The sequence below is a fragment of the Chenopodium album genome, chromosome 18 (assembly GCF_948465745.1).
Source record: "Chenopodium album chromosome 18, dcCheAlbu1.1, whole genome shotgun sequence".
Taxonomy (NCBI): domain Eukaryota; kingdom Viridiplantae; phylum Streptophyta; class Magnoliopsida; order Caryophyllales; family Amaranthaceae; genus Chenopodium; species Chenopodium album.
In genome coordinates this window covers 5,397,589-5,420,851 of record NC_137851.1, presented here as the reverse complement: position 1 = coordinate 5,420,851, position 23,263 = coordinate 5,397,589, and the positions used below count along the sequence as shown (strand labels likewise).

General features: G+C 35.4%; 3 protein-coding genes across 6 annotated transcripts; 2 read left to right on the top strand and 1 right to left on the bottom strand.

Moving 5' to 3' along the window:
• Positions 1 to 472: 472 nt before the first annotated feature.
• On the top strand, positions 473 to 11,639 carry LOC145591296 (DNA ligase 6-like). 4 transcript variants are annotated; one of them, XM_081647712.1, is made up of 19 exons: positions 473 to 2,847; positions 2,952 to 3,069; positions 3,193 to 3,274; positions 4,802 to 4,904; positions 4,994 to 5,090; positions 5,165 to 5,267; positions 5,852 to 5,965; positions 6,171 to 6,218; positions 6,510 to 6,607; positions 6,699 to 6,764; positions 7,462 to 7,621; positions 7,697 to 7,804; positions 8,430 to 8,479; positions 8,789 to 8,823; positions 8,940 to 9,001; positions 9,083 to 9,244; positions 9,341 to 9,429; positions 9,637 to 9,736; positions 11,122 to 11,639. In XM_081647712.1, exons 1-19 carry the CDS (start codon positions 606 to 608, stop codon positions 11,428 to 11,430), a joined length of 4,146 nt encoding a protein of 1,381 aa, XP_081503838.1. In that variant the 5' UTR covers positions 473 to 605; the 3' UTR covers positions 11,431 to 11,639. The 4 variants fall into 4 exon arrangements, 3 of the variants coding, with proteins under 3 accessions (XP_081503838.1, XP_081503840.1, XP_081503839.1); XR_014102288.1 differs by lacking the exons at positions 8,430 to 8,479; positions 9,341 to 9,429; positions 9,637 to 9,736; positions 11,122 to 11,639 and having other exon boundaries at positions 9,083 to 9,158; XM_081647714.1 differs by lacking the exons at positions 8,430 to 8,479; positions 8,789 to 8,823; positions 9,083 to 9,244; ... (1 more) ...; positions 9,637 to 9,736; positions 11,122 to 11,639 and having other exon boundaries at positions 8,940 to 8,997.
• Positions 11,640 to 11,833: 194 nt separating this feature from the next.
• LOC145592825 (uncharacterized) lies at positions 11,834 to 14,631 on the bottom strand. Its single transcript, XM_081649329.1, has 6 exons — positions 14,319 to 14,631; positions 14,149 to 14,199; positions 12,736 to 12,971; positions 12,513 to 12,653; positions 12,156 to 12,215; positions 11,834 to 12,070 (listed from the first exon to the last, which is right to left on the bottom strand). The coding sequence occupies exons 1-6, from the start codon at positions 14,554 to 14,556 to the stop codon at positions 11,993 to 11,995; spliced, it is 804 nt and encodes a 267-aa protein (XP_081505455.1). The 5' UTR covers positions 14,557 to 14,631; the 3' UTR covers positions 11,834 to 11,992.
• Positions 14,632 to 18,564: 3,933 nt separating this feature from the next.
• On the top strand, positions 18,565 to 23,224 carry LOC145591295 (2-hydroxyacyl-CoA lyase-like). The gene is made up of 2 exons (XM_081647711.1): positions 18,565 to 20,079; positions 22,548 to 23,224. Exons 1-2 carry the CDS (start codon positions 18,685 to 18,687, stop codon positions 22,860 to 22,862), a joined length of 1,710 nt encoding a protein of 569 aa, XP_081503837.1. The 5' UTR covers positions 18,565 to 18,684; the 3' UTR covers positions 22,863 to 23,224.
• Positions 23,225 to 23,263: the final 39 nt, after the last annotated feature.

Genomic DNA, 23,263 nt, shown 5'->3' with positions numbered 1-23,263 from the left:
GCCCTTAGGGATCCGAATTAATCTCGGAATTAGCAAAAAAAATAACATAAGTGTCTCATTTTTACAATTTTCCACAAATCGATACATTTTTGTTACGCAAAACGAGGCACTTGCGTTATTTTTTTGCTAATTCCGAGCTCAATTCGGACCCCTAAGAACTAAAATGGCCCTTAAAACCTCAATCGAAGATTTTTCAACTTGTAAACAGATGAAAAAGTTGAATCGGGCTGCAATTTACAATTTATACGAACTTTTGGACTGCAATTTGCAATTTTTTTTTAAATGGCTACAATTTGCAAAATACGAAGTTTAAATGGCTGCAATTTGCAAATTTTCCTGGATTAATGATATAATGCTGCAAATGATCTGGCCCAATGGGTTATTTGGGCCATAAAATATAGGCAACTTATATCTTCATCGTAACCGTTTTCTGGACTCTTGGTTCGGCCAAAAAAACATACAGTAACTTCTTTTGGCGCACAAATCCATAATTTTCCATTTTCCACCACCATATCAACCAACACCTCCCCTTCTAAAAATGCTCCGATAAAACCACCATTAAAACCGCCATTAAAACCACCATTGAATCCGCCATTAAAACCACCATGTCAACCTCCAAAACCCTAACCCTAAATTCCTCCCAACTCTTCCTTCAATCGCAAAACCCTCTTCCATCATCTCTTCCTCCATTTCCCGCCAATTTCCCACCCTCAAAACTCATCCCCAAAACCCGCTTCATCGTCGATGGCTTCCGAAACTCCGGTGAATTTTCGCTCTCTTACTTCCTCTCACACTTTCACTCCGATCACTACACCGGACTCACTTCAACTTGGTCTCGCGGCATCGTCTTTTGCTCGGAAACCACCGCTCGTCTCGTTGTTAAAGTTCTCGGTGTTTCGGCGTCGCTTGTTGTTGGTTTACCGATTGACGATACTGTGGTTATCGATGATTGTGAGGTAACCCTAATTGATGCTAATCATTGTCCTGGTGCTGTTCAATTTTTGTTTAAGGTTCCTGTTAATGGTGGGAAATTTGAGCGTTATGTTCATACTGGTGATTTTAGGTTTTGTGATGATATGAAATTGATGCCTAAATTGACTGAATTTGTTGGTTGTGATGCTGTTTTTCTCGATACAACGTATTGTGATCCTAAATTTGTGTTTCCTTTGCAAGAGGAGTCGATTGATTATGTAGTTAGTGTGATTGATAGGATTAGGAGTGAGAATAGGGATGATGGGAAGAATGTATTGTTTCTTGTTGCGACTTATGTTATTGGAAAGGAGAAGATTTTGTTGGAAATTTCGCGTAGTTGTGGTTGTAAGATACATGTAGATAGTAGGAAAATGGGGATTTTGCGCGCTTTAGGTTATGAGGATGAAGGGGTGTTTACGGAAGATGAGTTAGCTAGTGATGTTCATGTTGTTGGGTGGAATGTGTTGGGTGAGACTTGGCCATATTTTCGGCCTAATTTTGTGAAGATGAATGAAATTATGGTTGAGAAGGAGTATAAGAAGGTTGTGGGATTTGTTCCTACTGGGTGGACTTGTGAAGTGAAGAGGAATAAGTTTGCAATTAGGACAAAAGATTCTTTTGAGATTCATTTGGTGCCTTACAGTGAGCATTCGAACTACAATGAGCTTAGAGAATATGTGAAGTTTTTGAAGCCAAAGCGTGTACTTCCTACTGTTGGTTCTGATGTTGAGAATGTGGACAGTAAACATGCTATTAAAATGCAAAAGCATTTTGCAGGATTGGTGGATGAGATGGATAATAAACAAGAGTTTTTGATGGGTTTTTATCAGGGAAAAGCGAAGGTCAAGGTAGATGATCCATTGACCGAGTTAGACAAAGGTGTAGAACATTTCAAAGAGGAGTTTGTTGTGTCCACATTGAATAGCGAACATAAAACTGAATCTGGTTCCACGTGTTCCGTAATTCCTATGGACGATCCTGGTTCACATATTGTAGCCTCATTGAGTGATAAGGAAGAGGAGGAGATCATGCAAGAGCTTAGGGATTGTTTGCCTACTTGGGTTTCTGTAGATCAGATGCTAGAACTTGTCAAAACATATGGAAGAAATATTGTTGATGCAGTTTCTCATTTTTATGAACATGAAACAGATTTTCATGAGCAGATTGGAAAACCTTTCCCTTCATCATTGTCAAACTTAGAAAGTCATTCCACAGCATTTCTTAATCCTTGTTCTGTTGATAACAGTTTGCAGACACTGGTGAAGTCACCTAATCAAAAGGCCAAGTTTCTTCCATTGAAGCAGTCAGTTGCAAGCAGTGTTTCTCCTGGAAAAAGAAAGAAAAATTCTGAAAATAAGAAGAGTAAGAAAGGGAAAATTAACTCAAATCTTGAATCTGGTGGCATAAAACAATCTACAATAACCAAGTTTTTTAGTAAAAATAGCAGTGTTTGTCAGGGAAGCATTGCTGCTCCCCTGTCTGGGACAAGTACTGAAGACACGAATTTATCTTCTGAACATTCAGCTGTATGTTATAAGGAAGAGCTGGCACAATTTATTCAGATCATTGATGGTAGTGAATCAATGAAAAACTATGCTGCTGAGCTGTTACAAAAGGCTGAAGGAAATGTTGGCTTGGCACTAGACATGTATTACAATAATTCTGAAGCTCCCGTTGGTGGTAATCAGAAAAGTATAGATGTTAATAGCAAATTGCTACCCTGTGAAGTTCCGGATGAGAGCATCTCTTGCCAAGGGAAAGAAAGGTCTGAAACTGGCAACAAAATTTTTCAATCGGCACAAGATTTATTGGTTGACAATATTGCTGTTAACTATGTATCACTGCCACCAGAGAAGTACTCTCCAATAGAACATGGTTGGCCTTAAAATTTCACTTATATTTAAATTCTTGCAGTCTTGGGTTTGCTTCTGTTTCTTTTCCTGGGCAGTGTGTGCTAATTTCATGTGCACTTCATGTAGCTTGCTGGAAGCAAGGTCAGCCTGCTCCATATTTACACTTGGCACGGACTTTTGATATTGTTGAAGGTGAAAAGGGAAAAATTAAAGCTACCTCTATGCTTTCCAATATGTTTAGAAGGTTTTGTGCTATGTTGTGTATCAGTTATATAACTTACATTTAGTTCTTTTTGTTCCATTGGGTATCTTTTCTTTTTAAACAGATAGTTTGCAAGTTTCAGAGTTTCCATTTATTTGCATGCAGTTTGCTGGCTTTGTCTCCAGAGGATGTCCTACCTGCTATTTATCTCTGCACTGATAAGATTGCGGCTGAACATGAGAATATGGTTGGTGAACAACTTGCTTTATATAAATTGCTCTATATTTGTTAGAAGATTTTCTTTTCTTTGTAATAATTCTACATATAGGGTGGTATTCTCATTTCTTTCTAGTAACAATTTGCTTAGCATAAATTAGTATGACCTACTTAATTAGAAAAGGTATTCCAGTGAATGAAACAACCACCACCAATCAGTTTGGAATTTGGATCCTTGAAGTAGGATCGGAGTGGTCTAGGTTTATTTAGTACTAGTTTTGTTCCAGGGGTGTTGATAAAATTTTAGGATAATTTTTTTTTTTGCTTGAATGCTAAATTTTATCACATAGGAGTACTCTATAAAGGACATATAATCCCTTTTGATGGTGTAGAGAATTTAGACATACAATGCCATTGATTTATACAATATTGTAATTTTTGTAGTTTTATTAGTAAATAGAGAAGTACTATCATATAGATCTTTATTAGACAAATATATATTTAAATCAAATAGAATATAATACATGTAATTATTTATTATTGTGCTAATTTTTAATTATTTGTGGTGTTTAGCCGGTAATACTCTTAGTATTTTGTAGACATTACATATTACATATAAGGTTGAAAACTGGTTATGTATTTATTACATATGATTAGAATGTTAAATTTACATGTATTACAGTAGTATTTTATTATGTTTATAATTTTGAAATCATTACAAATTTAGTATGTACACAGTTAAAAAATACTTTATATTCTTGGAAATCTAGAAAAATAAAATTTTTACTATTTTTTCCATGTATGTTAAATTAAAAATAAAGTATTAAAAAATTATCCGATATCACTTACCTAACATCTAACATGGCATGTTTATGTATAGTTGTTGCCTACGTGTCGCAACATTTGGCGAAAACTTGGAATGCCAAGTGTCGTTTTCAGGATATGATATGTTTATAATTTCTTACCCTTAAACAAATACCCGCTTTGGAGAGGGCTTCAATTAAACGAAGTAGATTACTTATGTTTGTTTGCAAGAGTTCCTTTAATTTATATAATAAAGGGAGAATATTAATGAAATAATTCACCTGAAACAGAATAAGGTCTTGAACTTATAAAAGGAGGAATTTGGGAATGACTAAAGTGAGAGCAAAAATGGAACCTAAGTGATTTAAAATGGTAGTTGGTGAAGGTCTTTAAATCAGGTCTTTATATCAAAATAGACTTCTCTGGACATTTTTCGACAATTATTTGATGAGTAGTTCTGAGTATTTGAAGATTTCTGCAAAATATATAATGATACTAATATATTATGCTTGAGATGGGAAGACTTTCCAATCTTATAAAACCTGGCGTCTATTGGCTTTACTTGGAAATTATGATAGCTATGTAATTTGCTGTTGAAATTCTTTAATTTCATGTCTGATTTATCTTTGTTGTCGCTAATTCCTAAACAACTGCTATGTGATTTGGATGGTGTTGGTCTTTTGGATTTGGGCAATAGGAAACAAGCTGTTATGATTTAAATGCCTCGAATTTTGTTTCTTTAATCTAAATGTAGGAATTAAACATCGGTGGGAGTTTGGTCGCATCTGCTCTTGAAGAGGCATGTGGAACCAACAGAGCTAAGATTAGAGAAAGGTACAACAATCTTGGTGATCTTGGTATGTGCTACTCAATAATCTGTCTCATTATGATTAATCTTTGTGCATAGTAATTACGTGCATGGTATATTGATATTATATATTAATAGGCGATGTTGCACAAGAGTGTCGGCAATCACAGTCACTACTTCTTCCTCCTTCACCCCTTTTGATACGTGAAGTATATTCCATACTACGGAAAATTAGGTAAGATTCATATTTGGTTTATTTACATCTTTAGCTCAAGGTATGATGTTTGCTATGTGCCTATCTATGGTCAGTGTACAGACAGGCAGTGGAAGCATGGGTAGGAGAAAAGGCCTAATTGTAAGTATGATGCGATCTTGCAGAGAGAAGGAAATGAAGTTTCTTGTCAGAACCTTGGTGAGTTATGATAGAAATCCTCTTTACATACACCTATATGGAGAAGCTGACTGCTTCGAGTCTTTCTGTATTCTTTTTTGAGATTTGACAGCAGGCTTGACCACCTGATCATTTTTTTACTTGTCTTGGGCCTTTTCTTCTCTTGCCAGCTTCCCTTCTGGTCATCTTACTTGCACAATTGCACTTGTTTCCAATGCAACATTAGATTGCTTGCTTTTTCGATAATCTAAAAGGGTAGGATAAGAGGATGGAACTGGGTCAAGTCAAATGCTGTTACAATTTATAAACAAATTCGAATCATCTTAAAGATAAACCAAACATGTTTTCATTGGTTCATATGCTCTGTATTGGTTGAGAAGATTCTTATGATTATATAATCAGTGAGTACTTTGAAGATGGTGATTCTTACATAGTTATGCTATAATGCTATATCTACAACAAAATAGAATAGTAGTATATGATTTTGATAATGTAGCTTATTGTTTAAACATCAATTAAGTCAGCATAGGCTCCTAGGTCAATTTATTTATTAAGCAGCAGATGAAATAGTCTTGTTAAATATATTGAAAATATTCTGCTTTCAGGTTAAGAACCTTAGAATTGGAGCCATGATGAGAACAGTTCTTCCTGCATTGGCTCAAGCAGTTACTTTGAACTGTTATGATGGGGCAGGAAAAAATCAAAAAGAATTGCTTCAGGTCAGACACCTATCTCAGTATTGACTGTTGATTTTAGAAGTTATTTGTTTTGAGTTATTGGCACACGGCACAATAAATCTCAGTAGTCAACAATGGGAATGATCTAATCCTTTTCTTTCTCATTGTTACTTTATATTAGAAGTGAAATTGTCAATTCAGGTCACATGTTTACGTTCTTATTTTGGAGATTTGTTATTGCTTGTAGGGCCTTTCTGCTGCTGTTGTTGAAGCTTATAATATTCTTCCAGACTTGGTAAGTTGTGCAATGTGCTCTTTCTCCGTCTTCTCATTTTTTTATTTTTTTATTTATTTTTGTTTTCATTTTCTCTAATGTACAATTTGCTTAATCTGTGAACATGTATGGTAAATGTTTAATAGTTTAATAATAAGTTTGTGTTGCTACATTAGATGAATATGCATATGGTTATTGTTTAGTTCAGCTATACTTAGGGATGTCCAATTTCTTACTTGACTTTTGTCATAGTTTAATACGTTTCTTGTCTGTTATATACTTTCTGATACAACTTGCGTCTTTGTTATGAAGAATATATTGGTGCCTTCTCTTATGAGCAAAGGCCTAAAGTTTTCGACCACTGCGCTGACTATGGTACCAGGCATTCCTATCAGGCCCATGCTTGCTAAGTAAGTTCCTTTCTTTGATACTTTCTTTTTTATGATATGCTTTTCCGTGCTCTATTGTATTTTATTGCCTTTTTTCTTTCACTCTTAACAGAATAACTAATGGGGTTCCGCAAGCACTGAAGCTTTTCCAGAATAAAGCTTTCACGTGTGAATACAAGTAAGTTCATTATTCGGTTTGTTCATTAGTCATTGCTTTGTGTCTTTCATGCCACATCTGAATTCATAGATTATTCTGATGATGCTCTCCTGTATGTTCTATGATATTATACTTATTTTGTTTTTGTGACAAATTTTGGTACTCATATTCAATGCACCAGGTGGAATGTGAAATACTGTCTTTAGGCTCTTCGTGTGCCATGATTTTTCTTTGACTTGTCTTAATCTGAGACTTTTTGTGGCTGAAGAGAAATTTAATAAAAGATACTCCCTCCGTCCCCAAAACTTCGACCCTTTTGGCCTAATTTTAGTCCCAAAATGATCGACCCATTTGCATTAAAATACCCACCAATTTACAACAATATTTGTGCAAAATTAGCTTCCCCATATAAAATTTTGTTTTTTCATGCATTTTTAATACTTTATCTCTTTACTTTTTTACAAACCCCATGTAAATTTATCTTTCCAATATGTTTTTATTTTTTTTATTTAAGTTTTTTAATAACCGCGAAATCAACCCAAAAGGGTCGAGGTTTTGGGGACGGAGGGAGTACAATTAATACATACCTTCTGTTGCGAAAGTTGTTCTAGAACTTGATTAATTACCTGTGATGTGTCATGAGAGTATAGAATAAGAAATAAATAGAATTCCTAGAGGTTATTTTGAATGCTTTCTGAATGTTTCTGCATTTGTATAGGTATGATGGTCAACGTGCCCAAATACACAAACTTGATAATGGTTCTGTGAGCATCTTTTCAAGAAAGGGGGATGAGACGACCTCAAAATTCCCAGATTTGGTGCACATTATTCAGGATTTATGTAAACCTTCTGCAGAGTCTTTTATTATAGATGCGGAGGTATTCCATGTCCCCTTGCTTGTGCGGTCAACATCTCTTTTGTCTTCTGTTTGAGTAAAGATTTTTTTTTCCCAGGTGGTTGGAATTGATCGCACGAATGAAAACAAGTTTATATCCTTTCAAGAACTATCTTCCAGAAAGAGAGGGAGTAAAGCTTCCTCGGTTTCATTGGATAGAATAAAGGTTCATCAATTATTTATTAATTTCTTTTTATAAGCTTCATAATGTTTTTTCCATATATTTCTTGAAAGCTATTGTATTTGGAGGTTGGTTGGTTCTTGACATGCATTTTTTAAGGATCTTTTTTTAACTAGTAACTTATTTTGTGGCACATTCATCCTTCACTTAGTGCAAGTGATATCGTGCCATTCATCCTTCACTTTGTCCTATTTCATATGGACCTGCTAGATCCTTCCATCGTAATGCAAGTGATTATTTTATATATCTGTTCCTTGGATACTCCAATGATGTGAATATGTGATCATGTCTGTTGTTTTTTTTTTTTTTTGTCCAATTCTCTTCTGACTTATGAAAACCTAAAAGTTTGTCAGGTGCTCAGTGCCACCCTTACTCAAAAATGTTTATTGATGACATTTTTTTGTTGAATTTCAATTGTTATTCTTTTATAAAGGTTTTTATTATTAGGGAGTTTTCATACTTATATATTTCGCATTAGCTTAGAGAAATTCAGATTGATGGATATTTTGATCATGTCCAAGGCCTCAAAAATCATTTTAAAGATACTCCAAATCCCTCGCCCTTTTGCTCGTTTTATGATTTTCATTCACCCAAAATTGCGGAATTGCAGGTTGACATCTGTGTCCATGTGTTCGATGTCATGTTCGTCAATGGAGAGAAGTAATCATCTAGACTTTTCTGCCTAGATTTTATGTATTTTCATTTTATGCCTTTCTTTTCTATGTTTTCTGTTCATTGTGTGATCTTTTCCAGTTTCATTCCTTCTTTTCCAAATACTCTTTCTGTGTTGTGGGAGTTATTGATCTCTATATTAAGTTGAATAGGGTTTTTTTTTTTCCTTTCATAATTGATGATTAATTCTGTCTGTTTTTATAGATAATCTTGAATTTATTTCATTTTGGCTCCAAAGTATTTTTGTATTAGATTTATGCAATTTTGTGCTGACTTAAAATAAATTGTGTGATCCAGGCTGTTGCCTTGCCCACTCAGGCAAAGACGGCAGTGTATGCATTTTTTATCCTTTGATTATTCATTTTTCTTTGCCAATGAGAAAATAAATATTATGCCGAGGGCAATAGTGTCTGATCTAATATTGTTCTGAAATTCGAAATATGCATAGGCATGAATGATCTTTTTAGAGGGGAAAATCCTGGTTATTTGGAATACGCAAAGGAATTAACAGTAAGTGATTTATCTGATTGAATATTGATGGAGTTTGACCTTTTTAATGGCCGTTCTTGAAAATAGCCCCTTGGTCCCCAGGTGGAAGCAGATGAAGCTCGTCCAGACTGTGAAGCCACAGTGATAAAGATTAATGCTTTTCTTGAAGATGCATTCCAGTCTTCTTGTGAAGGAATTATCGTTAAATCACTAGATGCTGATGCTGGCTACTTTGCTTCAAAGCGTGCTGATTTATGGTTGAAGGTGCTGTCTGGGTTATTTCGCTGTTCATTTCTGTTGAATGTTGATAAAAAAATCGTTATGGGGCCTGTAAGTTTTAACAGTAACTATTTTCCTCAGGTAAAGCGAGATTATATGGACGGTTTGGGGGACTCCCTTGATTTAGTTCCCATTGGTGCTTGGCATGGCAATGGGAGAAAGGCAGGATGGTAATTCTACTTTGCATCGAAATTCTCATGATGCCCCTTTCTTGTCAACTTTTTCCTTGGAATTTAAGTTCATGATAGCAGTGTGATACACTTCCAAGTGCAGCATATATCACAATATCAATATGAATTGACTATTTGATTTCTATATCTTTTTATTTATTTATTTTTATATTTTTTTTTTTAAAATCATTTTTTGAATCATTGCAGGTATAGTCCATTTCTTATGGCTTGTTACAATCCTGATACAGAGGAATTTGAAAGTTTATGCCGTGTTATGACAGGATTGACTGATGCTTTTTACAAAGAGGTAATATATTCTGGCTTGTTCTGCTGAAGTCTTGTCAAGACGTTTTTACTAGTAAAATTTTAAAAAATTTCCCCTTCTGTTTTGGCCTTTGGGGAAAGAGTGGGTTGAGGGGAAATTGTGAAAATGTATGTAGTAATTGAAGATGGATTGTTCCAGACTTATAGACTATAAATTGAAAGGTGCACAATACTTTGATTAGAAGTTTTCACTCAGAATGTCCCCTTTGAGATTGGCAGGTAGTTAATGACTGATTCACATGATGTCAAAGATCATGAAATTATGAGAGAATAGACCTTTTGTTTCCCCCACCCTTTCACATATCATTGTTTTTTTTTTGGAAGGGTCCTGTACTCAAGGTGTTAGGTGAGTGATAGAGTAGTAACTAGTACCACTAAGGGCATGCTTGGATTGAGGGAAATGTATTATTAGGGAAATAAAAGTCAAATTAAGCAAAATGAAAGTGAACATAGGGAAGGAGGAGATAGTAATGGTGTGGTTGTAAGGAAAATTATGTAGTGATGGTGTGATATGAGGTGAAGAAAGGAGTATTCCCTCAAAAAAAAAGGTGAAGAAAGGAGAAGTATAAGTTACACTAGGGAGGGTGGGTAACTATTACCCTCAAATTCCTCTATCCCTCTCTTTTCTTCATGGCCAACTACCTTATTTTATTTGTATAAACAACTTGCCTCCTACAACACCTCTCATTACTTGTGTTTTTCAAGTTTGACATTTTAAGTTGAGTTGGGCAGAAATGAAATTGTGACCTTTTCTTTTGATAAACGTAGGAGACAGGATCCATAATTCTAAGTCGTTTTGGTTTAGATACATGACGATGTATCAGCAAAACTGATTATATAAGAGCGTCTCTAGGATCGACATTGGTCCTAAAGGGAGAACTTTGCACTAAAGTTCGAGCAGCTAATGGCTATTTTAGAATTCCTCGTTTAGGTTTTGCCATTCCTACCTACCTATCTATCATTGGTCAACTCGGAAATCAGCTCCTAATTCATGAATCTATCGGTTTGAGAAATCTAAATAAGAGGATCGAACCACTTCCTATCCCTGTTAGTTTGGTATTGGATGCATAAACTTTTTATGTTAAGGTCATCATTTGCTGCATGTGGAATGCCCGTGGTGATTACTAGCTGGCCGGCTGGTTGGATCTCTTTTTTGTTCTATGGGCCTGACCTCATTTATGGTTATTTTCTTTCAATTATAACTGATACTGTGAGTATCAACTTTCTATAGTGCTTCTTTTGGGAGCTGGGATGATATGAATGATGTTGTCTTTCTGATCCTTGGCATAAGTAGCTTTATAATCTTCAGTGTATAAATCCATAATATTGAAGGATAAATATTTAATTTTTACTATTAATGAACTACAGATGAAAGAGTTTCTCTCTGGAGATAAGATCTTGATCAAGAAGCCCTTGTATTACCGAACAGATGAAGTTCCCGATATGTGGTTTTCAGCTGAAATGGTGTGGGAGATAAGAGGTGCAGACCTCACTGTATCACCTGTCCACAAGGCTGCAGTAGGAATCGTTCATCCTTTAAAAGGTATTTCTATGAGGTTTCCAAGATTCATCCGTACCCTCCCAGACAGACAACCAGAAGATTGTAGTACCTCTACAGATACTGCCGAAATGTTTCATTCTCAGACTCGGAAAATGGATGTAAGCGGTGTTCATTAGACTAGGTCTTTATATTTGTACATAAATGTAGTATGTACTCCGTATTAGATATTTTCCTTTTGTCAGTTAGTTCAAAGTAATTCCTCATTAAACCTAAGCATAAATTAGCCTCATGCCTGTCTATACTCGTAGATGTAAATTTTCTAGTCTAGGTATAAAATATGATCTTTTATTCATACGCAGAATAGCAGCACGTATTACTATTTGAACAGTCGTTTATCATTCCAATTTCTCTCTTTTTTGATTGAATTTTCTCAAAGCATTCTTGGCCGCAAAAATAATCATATTGCAAACCTTTATTATGATATGAATTAATTTTTGCTAACAAATTTTCAACGAAAGGCTACCACTGGCCACTGCAACAAACTATGCATAACTCCATCCGCAAATGTACATAATAACATCAAGAATCAAGATATGAATAAAAGATTATAGGTGTTTGGAATGTAAAATTTGGATGACAAAAACAGTATCTGATATCACAACAGTTTACAGGCTATAACAAATTGCTACGGTGTATATGTAACAGCACTGTCTTCCCCAAGTATGAAACAGACTCGGATCAATCTGCATTTTTTCTTCTCCTCTTAGCACGGTTCTCCTTCTGTTGTCCGGAGTCTGGCACGGTTGAAGGATTCTTCTGCAATTTAAACAAAGCAACGCTTTAAAATCTGATAGTGCGCATATATATAAAGCTCATTGTAAAACATATGAGACTAATTCACCTTTCTTTTTAATCGATGCCTTTGCCGTTGCCGCCCTTTGCTTTTCTTCACTGATGTGTCCTAAAATGACAAGTGAAGAAATTCATGAGGATACTGTTGCCATGTCTCAAAGCCCGAAGGGAAAGACTGTCGAATACCGAACCAAACTCAGCTAAATTTGAACAGGAATGTCCTGTTCTTGCCTTCCTTCCAAAAGTTTAATGGCTGACAGTCAAGTCACTATAACAAGAATAGAGGGATTGGATTTTTTCCAGGATATGATAGCGCACAAGGTCCTGTTCTTGCTTTTTTCCCGGGCGCGGGGGGGGGGGGGGGGGGTGGAGATATCGCTATTCTGCCAGCAGAGAATTGACAAACCTGTGCCAGGGCAATAATCCTTGCATGTCTTTCAGCATGAGTCTCACAATCATCGTCAGATACTACTTCTTCTTCCCCGTCGCTATTGAGATAACGCCTCAATCTTCCTTCATTCAGTAATTTCTGTGATCTTGAATGTCTCTGAATGAAAAAAAGAGTAAGTGTAATAGAGAAACATTTCAAGATAAAAAGCATGATGAATCTTTCAGGTCGAATGTCAAACCTTGGATTTGAGGTGGGTTTTCAAACTCTCTTCGTTCAGACAGACAATTTTCGGACAAAGCCTGCACTTGAATACTGATTTGCTTTTCAAAACGCATCTTGGAAGATCATCCACAGCTGATTGATCTTCAGTCTGTGTCTCAATTGTTTCACCACTCTCTTTGCTGGATAAGAGGCTCTCCTTTAGTTGGTCACCATCTTTCTCAGATTCACTGTCATCATCATTTTCGAGTAAACCTGCCAATATTCAGAATTCCTTAAAATTTTGATTAGTTGCTTTAATATTACTGAACTACTGATTAATGTTCATACAAAAATACACCAGATGATGGATATAGAACAGCCATTCGTAGAGTTTTTTTTTTCCCTTCTTTTTTTTCACCCTTTTTATCGTAATTTTTTTCTTTAGAGTATGGACTCAAAACCATTTGTTTGTTTTTTATGTTTGGTTGTGTATCCCTACCTTTTTTAATTCGAGCAAGACGGTTCAAAATCTATGTGTAAAGTTGTAAGATCAATATCCACTTGACATACAGGGAAAAAAACAGGAATTTATAAGAAATTCGCTCAAATCAAAGAGTGTCTGTCAGTTATGTTTCCTCGCATACATCATGGCGATTGATAGATGAATAAACCTAGCAATCTTTCCCCTATTTTCCCAAAACGAATACTCATGGAATTATCTAATTACCAAGAAGCCATTAGTTAGTAGTCAACCTTTTTCATCCATAGCGAATCCTCCCAGTCATTTCACAAATGCTTGACCTATGTCCACAAAATTTCTAGACTGGCCATGCAAGTTGCAATCATCAATATTACTCGAGATGAAGGCATACAATACCTCTACTCATTGTGATCATCTATATTTCAAACCTAGCAATAACACGTAACTAAGGAATCTAATAGAGCCACTCCGTACTCATGAGCAAAATGCCACCTTCTCAAGGCACCGGTGCAGAAATTAAGCACTTCAGTGCAAAACAAAAGCTCAAGATCATCCTTAATATCCACTATCAATTCTCACCAATGAAAATATGCCTCTAATACTCCTTCTATACCTTATTCTTACCTCAGTAGTATTAAACCACACAACAGCAATCCAACATAATACAAACAGCCTTCTTTCTCTTTCTCCTTTCCTTTGTTTTCAATTTTTTCCAATTAAGCCGAAAACAATGCCTAATCATCTAAATAATAACTTGAAACTTAGCTAAATGAAATTGGCAGTACCCATATAAAAATGAAATCTAACAGGAAAACCATTTGCCTCACTAATCAATCAACTTAACTCACAACAATCAAGGATATAAGCACCAATTCAAAATCCAAACTTTTCAGCTTCAAATAACATCAATCACATTATCTATCAATCCTATTTAATGAAAATTACAAAAAGAAGAACAATGTAAATTACCTCCTGATTCAGCATCAATTTCATTAGCAGAACTATCTTCACTCTCATACCCTACAAAATTAAAACCAATAAACAAAAACCCATTACAAATCAAAACCAATAAACAAAACCCAATTACAGATTAAACAAAAATTAAAATTCAAAGAAACCCAGAAAAAAAGAGAGAGAACCAGAAGAAGAGGAAGAAGGGTGTTGGAGTTTCGAAGGAGCTGGAACATCATCTTCATTGTCGTCGTCTTTATCAGCATCAACGTTGGAATCGGGTTCGAGTTGATGGTGTGTTGGTTCATCTTCTTCCGATTCATCGGAGCTCCGAACTTCAACCTCGGAATCCGATGAAGAATCCGATGATGCATCGTCTTTGTCGTTGTCGCCGCGGTCTGCTCTGTAGAATCTTCTCTTTATCATTTTTTTAGATTTTTATTTATTTATTTAAAAATTTGTTCTGCAATTGAAGTGCAAAGAAAGAGAGAAAGATGAAGAAGAAAGTGTAGGGTTTATGTGAGATTTTGGGGAAGAGAAGACAGCTGAGCTAACTATTCAGGAAATTCGGGTCGGGTTGGATTAATTCGGGTCACCTGTATGATGAACTGACGGGTAATTGGGTAAACTCTTTTCCGGTTCTCTAATTCTAAATTGGTGAAGAAAACTTGGGTTGTTTTATGTTTAACTTGGCAAGACTGACGCCAAATCATTTAGCCTGATTTGATTTGATAACTAGTTTTTGGCCCGGACAATATCCCGGGTCATTATATGTATATTATAAATGAGGTTTTATAATAAAAATTATGTGATAAAATACAAATATAGATTAAATTAATTATATTTGTTATAGATAAAGAAGTAGTCTAGTACAAATAGTATAAAAATATTTAAGTAAGATCAAAAACATAATCTCACAAACAATAGAACAATATCGGTGCGTCATGATGCAAATCGGTGACTTGAAAGCAACTACGGTGCTCAATTGTATTCGCTGGCACGAACCCTAAGGTTAACACACCACTTTCACACAAAGACACTTTTGGATAAAAGGTTTGAGTCAAGTAACTTATTCCCAATAAAGAATGTGTTTAGAGTATTGTGCTTAATGTATTTTTTAAGTGTAAAAAAAAAAAAAAAAAAAAAAAAAAAAAAAAAAAAAAAAAAGTCTTCTTCTATATACAGAGAAACATGAAAGAACATTGAAGAAGAATCTCAAACATCAAGGGAGGTAAATAATCACCTTAAACATGTTCTTAAATGGGAGGTTATGAGAGTTACTTATCAAGACAATAATGGTGGTGATTAATTATCTTAAACATACTCTTAAATTGAGGGTTATAAGAATTACTCATAAAATGACATGGCACCACATCATCTGCCTAGTCATAATGACACATGGCGGACTCATATAATCCCATTGAGTTTTAATATATATATATATATATATATATATATATATATATATATATATATATATATATATATATATATATATATATATATATATATATATATATATATATATAGACTGATTAATTGATTTGTTTTAAGAAAATTTGCCAAGAATAAGCAAATCTTTTGATTAACCCAAAGTAATTTGACATTTATGGGGTATTTTCTCAAAATAAGTCATGACCGGTTGTTTGGGTTGCTTATGCCACATGTCATTGTGTAGTTGGCCAATTTTTAAAAATTTAATTAAAATGTATTATTTTAATTAATTTTTAAAATTTTGTAAATTTTTTTTTTTAAAAAAAAAAAAACACTTTTTCATGATAAAAAAAAAAAAAAACCCTTAATTTTTTGGATACCCCCGGGGGATGTGGTTCGTGCGGTGGCTGGCATGGGGTGGAGCGCTGGTATGCGGTGGGTTTTTATTTTAATACAATTTAATTAATCATCAAATATAAAATAAGAAAAAAATTAAATAGAATTAGGAAAAAAGTGACCTATTTGATAGGTTATAGGTCATCTGACTAATTTAAAGAAAATATCCAATAAAGATCAATTTACTTTGGATTAATCAAAAGATTTGCTTATTTTGGAAAGACCGGGTAAAAATTTGCTTATTTTTGACAAATTTTCCTTTATTTTACGAAGTATAATTATTGTTGGGGTGAACTCGGAATCACATCGAACAATTTTGCGCATGATTTGACCTGTTTTGACAAGATCCAAATTTGATTCGAGTGACATAATTATATTGAATACTACCTTTAGTTGTTAGACTACGGATTTTGGTGTTCATGGAATATGGACCACCAAATATTATTGTTCCTTACTAAGTACTAACCTTAATAAATAAAGTGATACGGAGTATTATTTTTAATTATGAAGATTTCTCTTAATTAAAAGATGGTTTTAAACTAATATTTGTCCATAATATCTAACAGGAACTTATAAGGCACATGTAGATTTATGCAACCACCAACACATGTATATGATAGCTCAAGTGCTTAGAGCTTTCCTCCCAATTCCAGGAGATCCTGAAATCGATTCTCATCACCCTCGCCTTTTTAGCTCTCTAAGCACCAAAAAAAAAAAAAAAAAAAAAAAAACCAACACATGTATATCACTAAAAACAAATGACTTGTTTTGTTCCTTATATTACTCTAATTAGAATTGATCAATTACCATTCAATCTGCTTCAAATACATATTGTAATTAACATTGATTGGATTTAATCAAGATTACCAATCATGCAATTATTGTGTACAAGTTGCCGAACATACAATTATACAAACAACCTTAGTTTCGTACTCCTTAATTCTTTATATTGTCCAAATTAGTTGTCGCTTGAAGAAGTAAGTAATGTTGCATGCAAATTTCCATTAGAAAAAGTTAAGTCTATTATGTTTCCACAAATTCCGTTTGAATGAAAAAGAATTACTCCACCCAAGTAAGTATATCCAAATCAAAGATGATACTTGTATATACAAATACAACATTAGTCCATTACAAGTTTCAACAGAATAGTAATCAAATCATTACCAAACTACCAAGTCTTGAGGATGATGTTATCAACTTTAATTTCGCTTTCTCCATTCAATTCCTTCGCGTGCCGTTCACCTAATCTCAACTTTTTTTAGGCCAACTTTGTCTTCATATTTTCCACTCCTCACCCAAAAAGAAGGAGCCACTAATTGCCCTAAATATCTAAGACGAGTAATAAATGTCAATGACAAAACGTATCATTTGAATAGAACTCTTTATCGACCATAATCTTGAAATCTTCATATAACTTTTATTATGTAGAAGTAGAAAAAATAGAGTTAAACGTTTACAATTGTGTGTGTTTTTTCATGTATGAATTACAAAAAAAAATAGTCAAATACATAGACCCTAAAAATGTGTATATATTGTGTAAGAGGGGAGTCTTATAGTCAAATACGGAGTACATAGACTGATAGGCCTTTAGCGAAACAATTTTGTAGATGCTTGATTTACAAACTTTTTTAAAGAAGGAATATTAGTAAAATGTCCTTAATTGTTATTGAATTTATTGTTCAATTCGATTATAATAATTTAATAAATATAATCACTCCGTCTCTTTATTAGAGTTCCCTTTCTCTATATTATGTGAGTAATAGATGTTAGAAAGGGGATTCTAATAAAAAAACAGATGGAGTACTAAATATTCAATGGCTAAGATATTATAAGAAAAAGCGAATACATTTAATTAATTGATCATATGTGCATTGTAACTGTTAGGGATAGAAGGACCGTAATATTGTAGTGTTAGTTTAAGGAGATGATGATTAAGTCCACAGAGAATCCCCCCATTTCTGTACCTAAGAGGTGGTACTCCGTATAATAATTAGGGATAAAACATACATTTAATAAAACCAATTCAACCTTAATGAAATTAAAAGATTAAGGATAGAAGGAAGAAATTAGTATAGGTAATTTAATGATATTATCGCTTATTCCAAATAGAGTACGGACCTGTTCATATTTACTTAATTTCAGTTCAATTCAGTTCAGTTCAGCTCCAATCAGTTCAGCTCCAATCAGTTTAGTTCAGTTCAGTTCAAATCCTAATTTCCCTCTCTCATAAAATATTTATTTCAGCTCAGTTCAGTTCAGTTCAGTTCAGTTCCAATCAGTTCAGTTCAGTTCAGCTCCAATCAGTTCAGTTTAACTCACTTCAGTAAATGTGAACAGACCCTACTTGGTACTTACTTAACATGGTATTATAATTATTTATCTTTATCCAATTCACCAATTCTCTATCCTTGTCCTATTCCTCATACTAAACGCTCGGTATAAATCAGTTATCGGAAAATTACGCCCTCAATTGCAAATTACTTGTAGATTACTACATCACGTCTACATGTTGATGTAATCATGTATGATTGTATGAACATAAGAAAACATTCACTTCACTCTACAAATCTACAATAACCTCATAAACCGCGTACTATAAAAACAAACTCATATATAGACCCCAAAATTTCTGACTTCCCCTTATTTCTCCTTCCATTCATCCACACTCCACGTCCCTATCCACTACCTTACCACCACAAACTCCGACCTCACTAACCTCCTTCAATGGCGGAAATCGACGGCAACACTCTCGTCGCCAAAACCCTCGCTCATTCCGGCGTCACCCACATGTTCGGCGTCGTTGGAATCCCCGTCACCTCCGTCGCAACCCGCGCAGTTTCCCAAGGCATCCGCTTCATCGCCTTCCACAACGAACAATCCGCCGGTTACGCCGCCTCCTCCTACGGCTACCTCACCGGAATACCCGGAATTCTCCTCACTGTTTCCGGGCCGGGTTGCGTCCACGGGCTTGCCGGGCTCTCCAACGCCGCCATTAACACCTGGCCTATGGTCCTCATCTCGGGCTCATCCGATCAACGTGATTCTGGTAAAGGAGATTTCCAAGAGCTTGATCAAATCTCAGCCGTTCAACCCTTTTCGAAATTATCCGTTAAACCCACCTCCATTTCCGAAGTTCCGGGCGCAGTTCTCCGGGTTTTGAACCGGGCTGTTTCGGGTCGGCCCGGTGGGTGTTACCTGGACTTGCCCACGGATGTTCTTCACCAGACTGTGTTGGAGGCTGAGGCAGAGGATCTCATTTCAAAGGCGGAAGAACAAGTGAGAAAGGAACAAGAATCATCGGATTCGTCGAATTCGACGCCAATTTCCGATGTAGAAAAGGCGGTGGCTGCGCTGAGGAGCGCGCAGAGACCGCTGATTGTGTTCGGAAAAGGGGCCGCGTATTCGAGGGCCGAGGATGAATTAAGGAAGTTGGTTGATAGTACAGGGATGCCCTTCTTGCCCACGCCAATGGGGAAGGGTTTGATCTCAGACAATCATGAATTGGCTGCAACCGCGGCGAGGTCGCTTGCAATTGGGCAATGTGATGTTGCTCTTGTTGTTGGGGCAAGGCTAAATTGGTTGCTTCATTTTGGGGAGCCCCCAAAATGGTCTAAGGATGTTAAGTTTATATTGGTTGATGTTTGTAAGGAGGAAATTGAGCTTAGGAAGCCTTATGTAGGGCTAGTTGGGGATGCTAAGAAAGTGGTTGGTTTGATTAATAAGGTGATCAAGGATGATCCCTTTTGTTTAGGGAGGAATCATCCTTGGGTCGAGGCGATTTCGAAGAAGGCTAAGGATAATGTATCTAGGATGGAGGGTCAGTTGGCTAAGGATGTTGTGCCCTTTAATTTTTTCACTCCTTTGAGGATCATTAGGGATGCTATTATTGGTGTTGGGAGTCCTGCTCCTGTGTTGGTGTCTGAAGGGGCTAATACTATGGATGTTGGGCGAGCTGTGTTGCTTCAGACGGAGCCTAGGACGAGGTTGGATGCCGGTACTTGGGGAACTATGGGAGTTGGTTTAGGTTACTGTATTGCGGCCGCTGTGGCTTGCCCTGATCGCTTGGTGGTTGCTGTTGAAGGAGATTCTGGTTTCGGGTTTAGTGCTATGGAAGTAGAGGTATGCCTATCTGCCTTTTATATTGTATGGTACATTGAAATCATGTGTTATTTGTTTATCTTTTGATGCAATGCAATTTATTATGTGATTATCATCAATTTTGATAGTGCAATATAGTTTTCTGTTGAATGATACTAATGTAGCTTTTTTACTTGGGATCATGCTATGAATTTCCATTGTTTAGTAGTTGTTATCAATTTGTTATAGTATAAGGATTGGATTGCATTTGTTGGAGCATTAACAAATTCAGGGAGACATTAGCATCTTTTGTGGATTTTGGTTCATTATAGTGAATCAGAATTCAATTACACTTTGTTTGGATTGAAGGAAATGGAGGGAAAGGAAGGGAAGAGAAATTGAGGGATTGATAATCTTTCATTTGGATAACAAATGAGGGAGGAAGAGAATTGGAGGGGAAAGAAATGGAGGGTCAAATTGCAAGAAATTGATCTCTTCAACAATGCAGAGATTTGGAAGGAAAACTCTTCATTCTTCCCTCCCATCCCATCCCCTTCCCTTCCCACCCCCTCTCCTCCGTCCCCTTCTTTTCCTCCCCTCTAATCTATCCAAACACACTGTTAGACTGTGATTGGGAATATTTAAAAACTTTTTAATAAGCTTGGGAGTGTTGAATTGTGAAGTGAATAATGTTTCTGAATTCTGAATGATAGTTTCCACATTTATCTTTTACTTCATAGTATACACTTTCTGTGTTTCCATTTCTTGACTGCTTGTCTCCAATTGAGTTCTTCCTAATCAATTGTGAAACTGGAGAGATTTGCAATTACTTTTCTTTCTTTTATTTATTTGGGTACCCTTTCCATAGCTTGGTGCACTTCAAATTTCAAATCCTCAAGCCTCTTCACATTATGATCACCAAAGCTATTGTATAGTATTGGGGGTTTTGTTTTCCTCCCTTGGGGACACCGTCATCTGAACATCTGGTAGATGATTCTTCTAATTGTTTTCACTAGTGTTAGTGGTCCAGAGTAGATTGCAGAGATGTGTTGCTTTCTTATTTATGCTGGATCAAACATTTGGTGATGTGAGCATGCAATTTTTAAGTCTGTAAATCAGCAAAAACGCTCTGAGAGCACCAGTATAAATTGAAATCTTAATGGGATTAGGATTATTTTCATATGTTCACATAGGTTTGCTTTGTTGGTTGCATTGTTTACTAATAAGTGTAAGTTAAAATTCTGTCCTTGTATCTTTGCTTTACTGTCTTGTATATGTGCAAGTTGGATTCAGCTGATCCCCGTGTTCATTCAGAGAACTAACATGAGGGCAGTTGCAATTTTACCTCTAATTTTGTGTACAGATCAAAGAGCTTGCGTGTGGGTTGCAATTATAATGTGCTGTAGATGATCGTTGTGTGCTCTGACATGTTTGTATCTAATGTTTTACTTAGAATTGGTTTAGCTCTTTATACACCATCAGTTGTTTTTGCTAATGAAATATGATGAGTTGGATTTGTGACAGTCTACCATACATATCCCAAATGCTAATAGTTTTCATGAGGTTGTCACCTGTGGTGGGTTTTGTGAAGTGTGAAAAGCTCCTGGCCTTATAAGTTTGTAAGCCATACCCTTGATTTGGAATAAGGCATTGATTGGCCTAGTACTTTACAACAAATGCTGTAGCTGCTTTACTATACCCTCAATTTGGCATCTGCTTTTCTATTATGTTGTTGCTCTCTTTATTATTAATAGAGCAAATAAAATCACTATTTATTGTCTTTTAGGATTATGCTCAAATAAACTATGGTTTTTTTCTTTTTTTTCTTTTTTTTTTTTTACTTTGCCTAAATAATTCATCTTATGTATCTGAATATGTAAAAATTTGTGGGTAACCTTCTTTAAACTAATCACATACATCTTAAATCATCAAAACTATGCAAGCATAATGCAAAGAGATTAAGGCCCTTTTTTTTTTTTTTCCTCAAATGGTTCATTAGTTTAATATGCTGTGAAAGTAACTTAAATCTTGAATCATGTACTAGTTAAATACATTTTTTTAAATTTTTTTTTGGTGATCACCACTGTTGACTCTGTTGAGGCTGTGTGCATAATGAAAAGCATAAGCCATTAGGTATTGTTGATATTATTGTGTGAAGTATAACTTGACAGTGTTGGTAAACATTGTCATATTAATACATTATGCGTCAACCCCATACTGAATATTATCATGTAATTTTATGATAAAAATAGAACAAAACAAGTCGTGCACAGTAGTGTTATTACAAATTTACAAGATCAACATGTTATTCTCTAAAATGCCTGCCTGCATTCTCATCATCTGATGAGTTATACGGTTATATACCCATTCATTTCCTAGAAATATGTGAATTGTTAATACAAGTTGTGCTTCAACATAATTTGTGAATTGTTTTGGCCAAGTGATTTCCTATAGAATATAATTGTGTAACTTTTACTGTCAACTTATTTCTCATCTTAACCTCTCTGCAGACTGTAGTTCGATATCAGTTGCCCGTTATAGTTATAGTCTTCAACAACAATGGTGTTTATGGTGGTGACCGAAGAAGTCCTGAAGAGCTCACAGGCCCTCATAAAGAAGACCCTGCCCCAACCTCTTTTGTTCCAGAAGCAAAATACCATGTTTTAATTGAAGCTTTTGGTGGAAAAGGTTATCTTGTCAAGAATCCTGCTGAACTGAAGTCAGCTTTGGACGAGTCTTTCACAGCGAAAAAGCCTGCTGTGATAAATGTCATAATCGATCCTTATGCTGGCTCAGAAAGTGGACGGATGCAACACAAGAACTGAGGTATGAACATATCATATAACGGAAATCCACAACCTCTTCATGAGTGTAAGTATGTGAGTACAGTGTGGAGTGCGCCTTGAGCATCCACTGCCCTTTCGATTTTTCCAAAATGATTCACATCACTAAGTTTATATTTGTTGAAATAAGTTGTATTAAGTAGTATAAATCTGTTATTTTCCTATGAATTGAAGTTGGGATGTATCATTCAAGCTGAGTGCTTGCTGATTAATATAGGATGTGTAACTCAGATACTTGTATTTATCCTATTAGGCTTATTACCTTATACTCTACTTTCTAAGGTTTAACCGAGTAGGCATGTACAAGTATATACTTCGTATTTTTTTTCCTTAATATATTAATAAATTCTGGAATTAGTACTGTGCCAAAAGAGACGTTAGAT

Bases quoted from the DNA above. Each gene is read 5' to 3' on its own strand.
- LOC145591296 (XM_081647712.1), top strand. From the start codon at position 606: ATGTCAACCTCCAAAACCCTAACCCTAAATTCCTCCCAACTCTTCCTT. The intron at 3,275-4,801 runs GTTGGTGAACAA...ATCTAAATGTAG, and splicing joins CGGCTGAACATGAGAATATG to GAATTAAACATCGGTGGGAG. The intron at 9,002-9,082 runs GTAAGTGATTTA...CTTGGTCCCCAG, and splicing joins AATACGCAAAGGAATTAACA to GTGGAAGCAGATGAAGCTCG.
- LOC145592825 (XM_081649329.1), bottom strand. From the start codon at position 14,556: ATGATAAAGAGAAGATTCTACAGAGCAGACCGCGGCGACAACGACAAA. The intron at 12,972-14,148 runs GTAATTTACATT...GAATATTGGCAG, and splicing joins AATTGATGCTGAATCAGGAG to GTTTACTCGAAAATGATGAT. The intron at 12,071-12,155 runs GTGAATTAGTCT...TTTAAATTGCAG, and splicing joins GGCATCGATTAAAAAGAAAG to AAGAATCCTTCAACCGTGCC.
- LOC145591295 (XM_081647711.1), top strand. From the start codon at position 18,685: ATGGCGGAAATCGACGGCAACACTCTCGTCGCCAAAACCCTCGCTCAT. The intron at 20,080-22,547 runs GTATGCCTATCT...ACCTCTCTGCAG, and splicing joins TTAGTGCTATGGAAGTAGAG to ACTGTAGTTCGATATCAGTT.